This window comes from Miniopterus schreibersii (assembly GCF_964146895.1).
Source record: "Miniopterus schreibersii genome assembly, chromosome: 1".
NCBI lineage: Eukaryota > Metazoa > Chordata > Mammalia > Chiroptera > Miniopteridae > Miniopterus > Miniopterus schreibersii.
Genome location: NC_138101.1, coordinates 624223 through 637493, shown reverse-complemented (window position 1 = coordinate 637493; position 13271 = coordinate 624223). Strand labels below are relative to the sequence as shown.

Sequence of the window (13271 nt, the reverse complement as noted above, 5' to 3'; positions counted from 1 at the left end):
GAGGCGCGTCGGCCGTTGCGGGAGGAGCTCGGCGCGCGGGGCCGGCGACTCAGTCGCTCCGCCCGGCCGGCCGTGGCCGCCGCCGCCGCTCGGCCGCGCTCAGGTACCGGCCCAGCGTCGGCCCGCGAGGCGGCGGCCGGGGGCGCGCCCCGTCCCGTGCGTGCGCGCCTCTCGGGGCCGTGCGTGCGCGCGCCTGCGCGGGGCCGCGCGTGAACTTGGGCCGGACGGTCCGGCGGCTGTCAGCGCGCAGAGCCCGGCCCGCGCGGCCCGATGCCCCGCCGCCCGCGTGAGTGCCCAGCGTTTTCCCCGCCGGACCCCGAGAGCGCGGCGGGCGGGTCGCTGAGGGCGCGGGGGCCCCGGGGCCGGGACTCCCGCCGCGCGCCAGGCTCCTCGGACCGGCCCCGGGACCCCTCGTGCGCCCCGGCGCTCCGCGCCCTGCACGCACCGCCCGGTTGTGGGGGGCCGCGCCCGGGCCGCGCCACCACTTGTTGAGCCGGCGTGGGTGTCGCCCCGGGGCTCGCGCTCGTCACTCCGTAGCGAGGGGGAAGCAGGAAGTTGGACGCGACACGCCGAGCGCTCGGGGCGCCTCCCCGGGGGCCCCGGACGACGTGGGAGGCCCGACCCCCCGGCGACCTGAGCGCGGCGACTGCGCGCGCCGCGGGCGTGTGGCCGACTCCCCGGCGCGGAGCGGGGCGCGGCGCGTGGGCGGCGGGCCTGGGCCGCGGGACCTGCCTCTCCACGAGCCCCGCGCTGCGACTCGCGCGGCCCCCGCGGGGCGCCGAACACCCCGCGCTGACCGGGACCGGGCGAGTTTGCGGCGCGCGCGCGGCACCGGGAACTTGCTGCGACCCGGACGCGCGCGGCGCACGGGATTCGAGAGACTCTGCTGCTGCCGACGAGCCGCGGGCACCTCGCTCCCCGGATCGCGGGGGCGGCCCGGCCCCCAGGGCCGCGAGGGCAGAAGGTGGGGCAGCGCCGCGTCCTGGGGCTTTTGAGGTTCTGGACTGTGACTTTGACGTTGGAGCTGAGGTGGTTGAGCAGCGGCGGCTTTGCTTCCGTGGGGCTGGTTAAGTGCAGGGCTCCGGGCAGGTGATTCCTCCGCTTCCAGGAGGTTTCCCCGCCGGGGCTTCCCGGTCCGCCCGGTTCCCCTTCAGCCCCCTCTGGGCTGTGGGCAGTGGTGGCGCGGCCCGGCCCCTCCCGTGGCGCAGCGATGACCCCTCGTGCTCCCCTTCGTGCCCGCGGCCGTGGAACTTGGTCCTGGACCTGTCCTCCCGGCGATGCCGCTTTGAGGGTCGCGCTGCGGCGTGGCCACGTGTGGCATGAATGGGAGCCATTGTGACCCTTCTGCCCGGTGCTGGATCCTTACTTTTTTATTTTATTTTTTTACTTACGTTGGATTTGGGGGCAGAAGGGAGAACAGTCCTTGTTGCCACTGGAAATGCTGATGGAGAGAAGGCCAGAGTTACTGTCTGTTTTAAGTGGATGCACTGGGGCCTTTCCCGGCTATAGGGCCGTTGCTCGCTGCACTTGTGCGCACGGGGAGCAGGCACCTAAGGAGGCGCATCTGCTTCTACTGGGAGATAAGAGAACCAGGGGGACACTTGGGTATTGTTCACAGGTGCATTGCAAACATTCAGGGGGAAAACTTAAAAAACAAACAAAAACACAGCAAAAATTTCAATATAAATTCTTTCAGTTTTTTCTGCAGCAATATTTCTTAAAGGAAAGTTGACATTCAGTCTTTTAAGCACCGGTTAGAAGTGGTTGTAATTTAAACGTGTGCCAGGAACCCGGGCATTTTCACGCGTGTTGTTTAATTCGATTGCTTGTGGCCTTGGGTGGTGGGTGGTTCTTTCCTGTTTTCAGTCAAGGAAACAGGCTTGGAGAGCCCAGCCAGGGAGCAGGCCAGCCGGAGTCAGAACCCGCATCTCCTGCCCGGGTGATGGGCTCCCGCCCGGCGCCCCTTCCCTCACAGTGGAATCGCTTGCCGTGGCTTTCCCCTGGGTGTGCGGGGCACAGCCTGCTCGCGCCAGGAGAGCCGGAACAAGATGATCTCCATTTTGAGACTCGACTTTCTTCCCCTTTGCTGACTTGGGAGGCTAACACTTCACACATGGTTTCTGTGCCCTTTTAAATGGAATATCCTGCTTTCCAAACCTAGTTGTGGTTTTAGTGTTACCAGGGCACTGGCGGTCAGCACAGGTGGTTTTTGTCTCCGGTGCTGAAGTCTTATTTAGAAAGACTTCAGGAGCCTTGCACACAGTTTAGCAGCTGTGCCAGCTTCGTGGCACTGACCCTGGGCTTTGCCTTAGACTCTTCTAGGCATCACTGAACATGGCACCTCAGTGTGTCCTGTTAAAGAACGGACCGAGCCCCGGAGACCAGCGGCACCCTGGTTCTTGCCAGTCAAAGTAGTCAGGTGATTTTGGTGGTCTGTGGTGGGTTCACCTTTTCTCCCCAGCCTCCGTGTGACGCAGGGGTGGTAATGATGACCAGCCTCAGCAGCGAGGGGCCTGTGGCTCCATCTACCTTGTTAAGTGTCACTGCTTTGGTTACTATGGCAGCATAACTACTTATCTTCAAAATTGGTGGCTTCAGACCACGTTAATCATTTATTACTGCTCATGGTTTAGGGGTCCAGAATTTCGAAGCCGCTCAGCCGGCAGTCCTTGCTCTGGAGTCTCATGCAGGCTGATCAGAGGGGCTGGGATGGATTTTCGCCTCTGGGGCGCCCCCTCTTCATGCCTGGCACCTGGGCGGGAAGACTTGGACAGCAGTGGCTACGGCCTCTCGGGCTCTGGTAGCCCCACATGGTCTTCCAGCTGGGGGCTTCGGGTGTGTCCCAGAGGAGATGACTGTGGCAGTTAACCACACCTCTTCGTGGGGGAGTGCCAGAGAATCTGCAGTCTTGCGCTAAGCTCACCACACTCACGATCGCCAGTGAATAACTGATGTCCATCTTGATAAGTTATTGTCTGAGTGCTGTTCGAGAGAAAACTAGGCAGAAACAAAGCGCCCCCAAAACAGGCCACCCTGCCGCCGATGGAGTCCTGCTTGCTTCCCTCCTGGTTACCTTATTACTTTATTTTTTTAATCTTCACCTGAGAGGATATGTGTTTTTAAATTGATTTTTAGAGAGAGAGAGAAACAGCCATCAGTTGCCTCCCCTTTGCACCCCAACTGGGGATTGAACCCGCAACCTAGGTATGTGCTCTGACTAGGAATTGAATTAGTGACCAACCGAGCCACTTCGACAGGGCCAGATTACTTTGTTTATGTCAGGGCCTGTTGCTGTCCTGAGCTGCTATGCCCGGGCTCAGCTCTCTGGCCGTGGAGGGGGGACGCTCTGTGACTTACGCATGGCATTGTGGATTGACTCGTGTCCCCCTGAAAGATATGCTCAGGTCCTAACTGTAGGACCTGAGAATTTGTCTATATTTGGGCTGAGGAGGCGTCCGGGAAGGGGGAGCTGCAAGGCTGGGTGGCGGTAGGAACCCAACTCTGGAGATGCTGGAGATTCTGTCTCTGCCGTGTCTTACTTTCCGAGGTGCTTTCTTTTTTCTCTGCATGCTTCTCATGAGGACGCCCAACCTTCTGTCCTGGACATTCACCTCCTCCTACAGGCGGGTTGGCAGCCGCCCTGGTGCAGGTTCCGTCTTCTTCCGTCAGGTTTGCTCCAGGGCCCTGGCGTCTCCCTGTCTTTTCCCTTGGCTGGGGCACTTGTCAGCTGCTCGAACACACGGAGCCACCAGGAAGCATTGCTGACTGTCCGTGGGGGGTGGGTGACTGTATGCAGGCTCGGTGTCCACAGGAGATGGGTCTCAGCACAATTCCTTTGCCTCTGACTGGGGCTTGGTCTGAGTGTCCACTCCCGGGGCCAGAGGGCTCAGTGCCCATCCCACCGTCTCCTGCGTCACCCCCAGCTGCGCCTGGGCAGACTGTGCGCCCTCCAGCTTCAGTTGGGGAGTGGGGCTTGTGCCCAACTGGATGGAGTGGGAGAGGGGTGTTTAACTCCTTTGGGCCACGGTCAGTGGCAAGCGGGCATTTGGGCAGCAGTCGTCAATGGCAAGGCAGACATCCAGTCAGTGGTCAGCAGTGAGGTGGGCATTCAGGCAGTGGTCAGTGGTGGGTATCCGGGTGGTGGTCAGCGGTGAGGTGGACATCCAGCAGTTTACAGGCAGGCTGTTTTTGGGTTTCTCCACTGCTGCCTAAGACTCGGCTTTCTAGCGCCTTCTACCTTCCATATGTTGTTGCTGTGTCTCGTCTCCTGTGCGCTTGTCTTTTTGGAGCAGTGGGTGGCCTTCCTTGCTGCTTCCATCAGTTGGGGGCTTGGGAGGGGTTGGTTCTCGGTGTGTGCACCCCCCATCCTTCAGCCAGAACACTGCCTTACTAACTTGCCAGGAGAGAACTGTGCAGTCGTGCTAAAGTGGGCGGGCCTTTGTCGGCCGAGATACCAGAAGTATTTTGAAGAGTGGTGCTCAGCATAGAACAGAGGCGGTGACCAGATGGTTTTGCATGTGGTCACGGATGGCGATTCTCTTTAGTATAGGCAGACTGGAAGCTGTGAGAGCCGTTGGAAATGGATCACTTACCTGTGAGACAGAAATGCAGCTGTGAGGGTTAGTGCAGACCCAGCAGCGCCCGGTCTGCTGAGCCCGATGTTCCGGAACTCTGGTGCCCGTCGGTGCGGACGGAGGACCTGGTGGGCCCCCGACCATGGTCACGCTCATCACTGAGAAGCTGCAGAACCAGAGCCTGGATGACCTTGCCCACAAGAGCTACGATGCGCGCCCGGTAAGCCAGAGGCTGGGGCGCTGCTAGGCCAAGGTCTATGGGGCAGTGGGGGGCCATGTCCTGGGGCACATCCCCACCCCAGAGCCTGTCAGCATCGTGGTGCTGGGTTTTCAGCATCATTAAAAAAACCCAACTTTATTTTTAATCCTCACTCGAGGATATTTTTTCCATTGCTTTTCAGAGAGAGTGGAAGGGAGAGAGACATCGATGTGAGAGAGACATCAATGGGTTGCCTCTCTAAGCGCCTCGACTGGGGCCGGGGATCGAGCCTGCAACCCAGGTACATGCCGTTGGCCAGACTCTAACCTGGGACCCTTCAGTCCTCAGGCTGATGCTCTAACCACTGAGGCAAACCGGCCAGGGCAACTCCAACTTTTTTTTTAAACTCTCATCAGAGGATATGTTTTTTTTAATTGATTTTTTTCTTTTTTTTTTTTTTAAGAGGGAGAAGGAGAGAGAGGAACATCGATGTGAGAGAGAAGCATTGATTGGTTGCCTCCCAGTTGTGCCCCAACTGGGAATTGAACCCGAAACCTTTTGGTGTACAGAACAGCGCTCTAACCAACTGAGCCACCCGGTTACGGCACAAAACCCCAATTTTTAGTGAAAGTCTAACCCACACATCCAAGGTGCCAACCCTGAGTGCGCACCCGGTGACCACCCTGATGGTGAGCATGCAGCCGCCCCTCCCGCCTCAGTCTTGACCTGTCGCCATCGTTCACTTCCCCGGGTTTGAACTTTGAGTGCATGGAGCCATTTTCTAGGGTTGTGTCAGTGTGGACTTCGGGACACCACCCTGCCCTGGTTAGGTTGTAGTCCAGGGGAGGTGGCTGTGTGCCTGGCCCCTGTGGGGTACGGGAGTCCTGAACTGGCTCACTAAGATGGGGTGCTCAGAGCTGCCCCGTCTCTGCAGCCAGGCCCCTGGGCTGTGTGTGGCCTGTTGCTCGTTAACATAATGAGAGGGCAGCTATGGATTCTAGGCCCTCCTGCCAGGCATGTGGCCCACTGTCCCAGCAGATGGTTGGGAGGGTCTGAGGCTCTGCTGCAGGTCTCCTTTCTGTGGAGAGGGACAGCCGGGCGGGGTGGGGGGGTGGGTGTGAGCGGGTGCCCGGCTGAGGTGTCTCAGTGCAGGACGAGTTGGGCCTGTATCTACACCTCCCCGCCAAGGACACCCTGGGGGGCCTGGCTTGGGGGCGGGGCCTGTGTGGCGATGTGGCAGTGGGAGGGGGCTGCTGAAGAGGAACTGGGGCACCCAGCTCAGGAACAGGAGGGGACACGCTCGTGACTCCTTGTTCCCTTCGCTCCGCTGAAGGTTGTGGGGTTTTTAAGAACCTTGATTAAGAATAAGGGGGGCTGGGTGAAAAGGGGAAGGGGTTAAGAAGAACAGGAGCAATTACAGAATGGTTGTGGGGTGTAAAGGACAGCACAGGGGTGCAGTTGATAATAGTGTAATAACTACGTGGGGCGCCAGGGGGTACTGGAAATATTGGGGGGGACCTTTGGAAAGTATGTGATTGTCTAACTACTATGCTGTGCACCTGAAACTAATACAGAATAATATTGAATGTAAAGTGTAATTGAAAAGTAAAATTTAAAAAGGGGGAAAATTATAAAGTAATCTAGGAGTCCATGCTTTTCTCTTTAGTTACCAAAAGTCAGTGTGGGGAAACTGTAGAAAGCAGAGTAAAGGCAGGACTACCTCTTGAGTTGGTGCTGTCTCTAAAGTCTCCTGTGACCCTCTCTTGTCACTTTCAGCATCCTGCCGAGACACTGAACAACAAAAGTGGCCACTTGTTCCCTTTTGAGACCAATGGTAAGTGTGTAAAGGTCCGGCGGTCTTCAGGGCTTCAGAAGCCTCTGTCGCCAGGGCTGTGAACCCGGCTGCTTCTGGGTGGGCAGCTGAGACGGAAGGGCCTGAAGTGAACTGCCCGTCTTACCTTGTGAGGTGGACGGTCAGCAGGAGCTGGTCTCTCCCTCCTGGCAGATGTGGGTGGGGGCTACCCCCTTGGGTCCTGTGGCCACTAGAGGAAGGACAGGACAGGACAGGACAGGACAGTGGTGCCTGCCCTGCAGCTCTGGTGTGGTTGGTTGGTGCATGCTGGGCCAGCAGTGTGCGTGCGTGTGTGTGTGTGTGTGTGTGTGTGGTGGGGGAGGGAGGGATGGCCATGCTCCAGAGTGTGTGGCTCTGCCGGACCCTCTGTCCTCCAGGGCAGTACCCCACACATGTGCCCTGTGGTGGGAATGGGGGCTTAGCTACCCCAGGTGTGAGTGTGTGAGATGTGAGCATGTGTGCATGTGGGGAGTGTGTGCACGTGAGTTTGAACGAGTGGACAAGTGTGCGCAAGAGTACATGTGAGTGTGAGGCTGAGTGTGAATGAGGAGTCTGTTGGCCGTGTGCTCCTGGTAAGCCTTGGTTGGGGTCAGCGGTCACAGTGGAGTGTTAGTTGTGTGACTTTTAGGTGGGACAGACCTGGGCTGAGTCCCATTCCCCTCTGGTCACTGCAGCTGTAGGGCTGCTACTGTGCTAGGCGGTATTGCAAACTAAGATGAAGATGATGGGATGGAAGTAGGAGCTGTGGCCAGCACCTGGCCCTGGTCGTCCTGTTCTCACCTGGAGTCCCTCCTGTGTGTGGGGACCGTCGTTGCTCACAGCCCACTTGGGCTCTGGCAAGGCCCATGGCACCTGCTCTGTGCCCTGGGAGGAGAGAGGGTGGTGCCAGGGCCAATCTGCCAGGGAAGGCAGGTGGGGCTGACACAGTATACACCCGCTGTGGGGCTCCACTGCCCGGCATGCAGGCCCCTCAGTGCCCATGAGGCCCCAGCTTCATGTCAGTTGGCAGCGTGGCCTCCCCCTGAGGCTGGCAGGTGCCTCCTGCTCACTTGTCTCTCTCCTTCCTCTTTCCTCAGGAGACAGGCGCCCCTGGAAGGCCTTGAGTGGAGGATGGCCCATCAGAAGCCAGGTGGCCTCAGGCCCTGCTCTCCCCTTCCCGCTGGGACCCTGTGGTGTGAGTGCGGGCCTGGGTGCGGTCAGTGCAGTGGACCTCAGGGAGAGCTCGGGGCCACCCTTGGCCCCACCCAGCAAACGACACTGCCGCTCCCTGTCGGAGCCCAATGAGCTCGCCCGATGCCGGTCCCCATGGCGCCCTGGAGGATCCAAGGTCTGGACTGCTGTCTCCAAGAGGCGGTGCCACAGCGGTGGGAGTGCCAGCCTGCCAGGGAGCGCCTTTCCCACGGCTGGTCCCAGCTCGCCACTGGCTCCCCGGCCGGCCTCTGCCAGCAGCGGCTTTGTGGACAGCGGGGGTGGCCCAGGCCTACCCTGGTGTCCTTCTGGGCCCTGCGTGCTGTCCTCTCGGCGCCGCCTGTCCCTATCACAGGAGCACCTGGTGGACACAGACACCCCATCGTCCACACCCGAGCTGGGCTGGCGGCTGGGCCTGCTCCGGAGCCGCTCTCAGCCCTGCGTGCTTGTTGGGAGGAAGAGCCGGCTGAAACGCCCCCGGGAGGAGGACAGTCGGTGGCCACGCCCATCTTTGGACTTTCTGAAGATGACACGGGTGAGGCTTCCTCCTGTGTCCGGGGGCCACGCTGCTGGCGTCCCCCCTTCACTGTGGAATCTGGGAGAGGTTGGCTTGCATGCAGCTGCGATGGTGTGGAGCTGTGTCCTCTGTGCTCCTGGGGGAGGTGGCTGAGTTGGGGATGCGCTGTGTCTGTGGCGGGTCAGAGCCGGAGGTCCCAGCAGCAGCTCTGTGGCCATACTGCCTGCCCACCTCTCTTCCAGAAATGGGTGAGAGAGTTGGAGTTGAGGAGCTGTCCCAGGGTCCGAGGCCGCACAGCTGGCTCCACTGTGATCCCAGGCTTCCCCACGCGCACCCTGCTGGCACCTCTTTGGGGGAGTGTGTGTTGGAGTGTTGTGTTGTGGACCAGCTAGAAGATTCTGTGTTCTGGGCCCGCATGCCTGCCCTCCCGCTTGCTCTGCGCACGGCCGAGGCTCAAGGCAGTGCCAGGCAGGACAGACCGGAGCCTGGCCTGCATGTCCCAGAGGGTCTGTCAATCTCGGCCATTGGGGCTGGAGTGGAACCGGACAGGACAGTCTCCTTGTGACAGTCTCCTTGTCTCAGGACCTTGCATGGGAGAGCACGACGGGGACAGAGGGCAGTGGGGTGGTGCCAGGGTCTCCCTCAGAACACAGGTGGAACCAGGTCTTCCAGGGCAGTGTGGCCGCTCCTGGTGTTTCTGCCATTGTGCGTTCCCTGGACAGTGGGTTTTCTGAAGATTCTTCCCAGGGGCTGGGCTCCCACAGCCAGCGGGGAGCCTGTGCAGGGAGAAGGGACATGCTGGCGTTTCCTGGTTCCCGCTGGCTGAGGGCAGCTGTCAGGAAACTGGGAGAGCTGGCCGCGAGCTCTAGGCGTGTACCCGCCTCCAGTGCTACGCGCCTGCGGGGTCAGTGCTGTTGGGACGTGACAGGTGTCTGCAGGGGGGCAGCCAAAGGCATTGCACTGGGGAGATGCGCGACCCCTGGTGAAGGCCTGGGTGTGACCTGGCATGTTGGGGCAGCCATGTTGGGGCTGATGTCGGGGCTCCGCCTGGAAGCAGGGGTGCTCCTGGCAGAGCATGAAGTGTGCACACATGGAGATGCCTCGACAAGGACAAGCAGGCCTCAGGGTGGGGAGGAGGCCTGAGGGGCAGGCTACTGTCATCCCGGGCACGTGTGTGTTGTTTGTCTGGGTTGTATGTGTATGTATGTGTTTGCATGTGTTGTCTGTCTGGGGTGTGTGTATCGTATGTGTTTGCATGTGTTGTCTGTCTGGGGTGTGTGTATCTGTCTGGGGTGTGTGTGTTTGTTATCTGTTGGGGGTGTGCATCCATCTGCTGTGTGAGTGGGTGGAAGTGTCAGGATCCTGGCCCTGCCTGTCCCCTGTTGGTTCTCTACTCCTTGCCCTCCTTTGAGGAACACCTGCCCTGGAGTGAGTGATGGTGCCCTGTGGTCTATAGACCATGGTCACATCTGACTTTGAGGCCACTGTGCACAGAGGAGATGGTGAGGCCAGGACTTGGGCAGCTGGGCTGGAGGAAGATGCAGACCTGGAAGCGATTCTGGGGTCCAGACTGTAAATTAACCAGCAATGAGGGACAGGAAGGCACGTGAACAGGACTGAGACAAAACCAGGTCATCAAAGTCTGCATGTCTTTTAAAAATGCGTTCCTTCTGTTACTGGCACGTTGCTGTGGCCCATCACTGGGCTCTGTGGGAGCTGGGGCCTCGGGGCCTGGCCATTGCCAGCTGTCTGAATGTGTACCCCGGGGACATGGCACCCCCTTTGGGACATGCTGCTCGTTGTGGGAAGGTGGCAGTGTGTGTGGACAGGTTTGTGACTGGAGGCTGAGCGCCCCTTTATTGTGGTTTTCACTCTTACTGAGGCTTTTTAGAGCGCCATTTGCACAGCATGATGGGGGAACAGCCGTGACAGGGCTGACGGTTCTGTGACCTGGATGGTGCGTCTGTCCAGCCTCAGTGAGGAGCCACCCTCGGTGCCGTGGGCAGGTGACTGGAGTGTCAGTGTGGCTTTCCTTGTGCAGGGGCAGCCATGTCCACGTGCTTCCCCCCAGTGACCTGGCCTCTGCCCCCGACATCCGGGGGCTGTTTTGTGCCTTGACTTGAAGCTGGGGAGTGCATGGCCAGGGCAGTGGCCGGAACCAGTGCAGGAATGGGCGCCACTGAGGGGCTGTGTGCTCTGCCTGAGCCCTGTCCTTAAGCCAGCCATGTAGATCCACCTGGATTTGGATAAAGAAGTTATCTCCTGAATCCTCAATTTGTGACAAAGCTGTGTGACCACCAGGATCTTCAAAGCTGCAGCCTTTAGAAAGTCACTTCCCTAACAGGGACTCCTTACAGTAAAAGGCCAGAGACTGGGTGCGGCCTTGGAAGTTCTTTCAGAGAGGAGCTCGCATCCTAGGGGGACCTGGGGTGGTGCTCAGGACTGCAGTGCCCTGGGCTGTTTCCAGGGAGCTTTCTAGCTGCAGAGATTGAGGTTCTGTTATGACACATTTTGTGCCTGGAGTGGTTGGGGTTTGGGGGGACTTCTGGGTGTATAGTCAGTTAGCTTGTCTGTGGCTGGTGTGCTGATACTAAACTAGAGCCCGGGTGTTGGGGCGCTGTGTCCCCGTGGTCAGCGTGAACACGTGCATCGCCACACCTGGTGACGTGGCTGGGGCAGCGTGGGTGTGGTCCAGGGGAGGAGTCCCGAGGTGACACCTGAACGGTAGAGCCAGGTGAGACCAGCAGAGGTGTGGGCATGTGGGGGCCAGCATACCGTGGCCAGCTCATGGTGGACGGCATGCTGATTGAGCACCAGGAGTTTGGGGTGAGGGCTGGGGGTGGTGTCGGGGGAAATGGGGTCCTGGTTGTGTCAAGGGAGCTGCTCCTGCTGCACGGCCTGGGATCAGGGCCCCCAAAGGTGGGGTAGGGAGGTCTGCTGAGTCTCAGCCCCCATGGGACAGCCAGGGAGGGTGACACTCAAGAGCTGGGGCTCTGCCTGTGGCTGAGGGAGAGCTCTGGTCTGGAGAACGATTGTCTGGGGATCAGGGTTGAGCTCAGGGAGCCCCCTCGTTAATCTCCGGGGGGATTGGCTGTGGGAGTGGAGGGGCTGCAGCAGCTCATCTGGAGAGTTGGTCCCCAGCCAGAGAGGCAGCCCCTGTGTGTAGTGTGTGTCTCAAGTATTTTAAGATGAAAAGAACTTAAGCATGTTCACATTTGAAGAGAAGGAACCGTTGGGGGAGTAGGGCTGAGGAGGGGAGGGGGAAGCTGGGGGAGGCAGGGCCCCCGACACAGGCGGGGGGTGGAGACTGGTCAGGCTCCTGAGCAGGAGGGGCCTTGGACTCAGCTGCCCTCGCGTCCCAGGCGTCTCTGCTGCCTCTGTGGTCAGGCTCCCAGTCCTGGTGCGTTGCTCCGGGTGGGGCCAGGACAAGGTCTCCCCTAGGCCCCCTCCCAGCAGAGCTGAGGTGGACGCAGGCCTTCTCAGCCACCTGGTAAAGGCCAGGGACGCGGACCTTCTGGGCTCGAGACGTCTTCCACGAGGGCGGGTGTGTGTCTGAGGTCCAGGGGACCAAGGACTTTTCATATGGCTTGGGGAGCTCTCTCCGGGTCAGCAGGATACCCCTGCAATGGGCCTTCCCAGAAATGTCCTAAGCATGTGTCTTTTCTGTTGCAGACATTAAAAAACTCAAAAAGCCTTGGCTCCCTCGATTGTGAAGGTGAGGATGGCGATGACACCAGAGCGAAGACGGCCGTGTCCTCCCCCCGTGACCAACACAGCCTCACGAGCCTCGTCACCCCAGCCTCCAGCCCCCTGAGCTCATGCCCCAGGCCCCATCCCGCCAGCCCCAGCCTGTGGGCCTCTCAGGAGCCGGTGGCCGGTGAGGACGGGAGCGGTGGGGACCCGAGTGACTGGGACAGCGCTGGGGAGGAGGGCCTCTTCCCACTGGACCAGGGCGAGCTGGACCTGGAGCAGATCGAGAACAACTGATGGGTCAGAGGGGAGGTCTAGGGGCGGGACTGTCGCCGCCTGTCTGTTCTCGGGATAGAGACAAAACAGGTTCCGTGGTATTTTGAACGTTAAGTGTAATTTTGACTCAGTCTTTTCTGAAGGAGTATTTTGCATTTTTATGGCTTTTACAGTTCTGGAGAGAGGGTCTCTATTTTGAAATGCATTTTCAGAGGGCATTTTGTTCCCTGGAGTCTGCGTACAGACCCCAGGGCACTGGTTCCTCCGTAAACACCCATGGTGAAAGGCGCTGTGCGTCGTTCAGCTACGAAACCTGGGGCACCGGAGGCCCGGGCTTTGTCATTGTGTGTGCTGAGTCTACAGCCCACCACCATGTCCCCACCCGCTGTTTGGAGCGAGGGGGGTGAGGGCTGTGCTCTGTGGCCTGGAGGTTCTGGCTGGGCCATGAGGACGTAGTCTTGGTAGCACCTGGTCTCTGACTTCAATAAAAGACATTTGCTCTGCACGCGAGCCTCTGCGGGTTGGTTTTCACTTTCAGGGGTACAGGGGCGGGGGTGGCCTCAGCCCCTGTTCCTGGTGTGGGGGGCTGTCCCGTTTATTCCTGACTTAATAAAATCAGGTTTCTACTAAAGACGTTGACCTAGGAACTCTGGGTAAGAGGAAGGAGTTTGTCACAGTGAAAGGAAAGGTTCATGATCTTTGGTCACTTCTCATGGCAGCCATGTTCTAACTGGTTAGGACTGTTGATCAGAGATGGGTGAAGGTGGGAAGTGGCTTTCAGATGCCTTCCTGAGGCCAAGCCCCTGCCCCCTTGGGGCTCCTTGGGCCTCTGCACCGCTGACCTGTCCACTGGAGGCCATGCCTGTACAACAGGGTAAACCTCAGCAGCACCTGGTCTGGCAGGTTTACTTGCAGCACTGAAGTGGCCACGTGGTTTCTCCTCTGATTGATGGTCAGTGTTTCCCTCCTTCCTGA

At 59.5% G+C, this 13271-nt stretch overlaps 1 protein-coding gene across 5 annotated transcripts; it reads left to right on the top strand.

Annotated features, from left to right (window-relative positions):
• On the top strand, positions 1-12801 carry FAM53A (family with sequence similarity 53 member A). Of its 5 annotated transcripts, none has more exons than XM_081136441.1 (5): positions 1-103; positions 4545-4794; positions 6550-6607; positions 7702-8348; positions 12003-12801. In XM_081136441.1, the coding sequence occupies exons 2-5, from the start codon at positions 4717-4719 to the stop codon at positions 12315-12317; spliced, it is 1098 nt and encodes a 365-aa protein (XP_080992567.1). In that variant the 5' UTR covers positions 1-103; positions 4545-4716; the 3' UTR covers positions 12318-12801. The 5 variants fall into 5 exon arrangements, with proteins under 5 accessions (XP_080992567.1, XP_080992565.1, XP_080992568.1 ...); XM_081136439.1 differs by having other exon boundaries at positions 34-286; XM_081136442.1 differs by lacking the exon at positions 1-103 and adding an exon at positions 636-964 and having other exon boundaries at positions 4550-4794.
• Positions 12802-13271: the final 470 nt, after the last annotated feature.

What these genes read in the sequence shown, in the direction of transcription:
- FAM53A (XM_081136441.1), top strand. Translation starts at nt 4,717, where the DNA reads ATGGTCACGCTCATCACTGAGAAGCTGCAGAACCAGAGCCTGGATGAC. An exon ending in AGAGCTACGATGCGCGCCCG is followed by an intron (nt 4,795 to 6,549) that starts GTAAGCCAGAGG and finishes TGTCACTTTCAG; the next exon opens with CATCCTGCCGAGACACTGAA. An exon ending in GTTCCCTTTTGAGACCAATG is followed by an intron (nt 6,608 to 7,701) that starts GTAAGTGTGTAA and finishes CTCTTTCCTCAG; the next exon opens with GAGACAGGCGCCCCTGGAAG.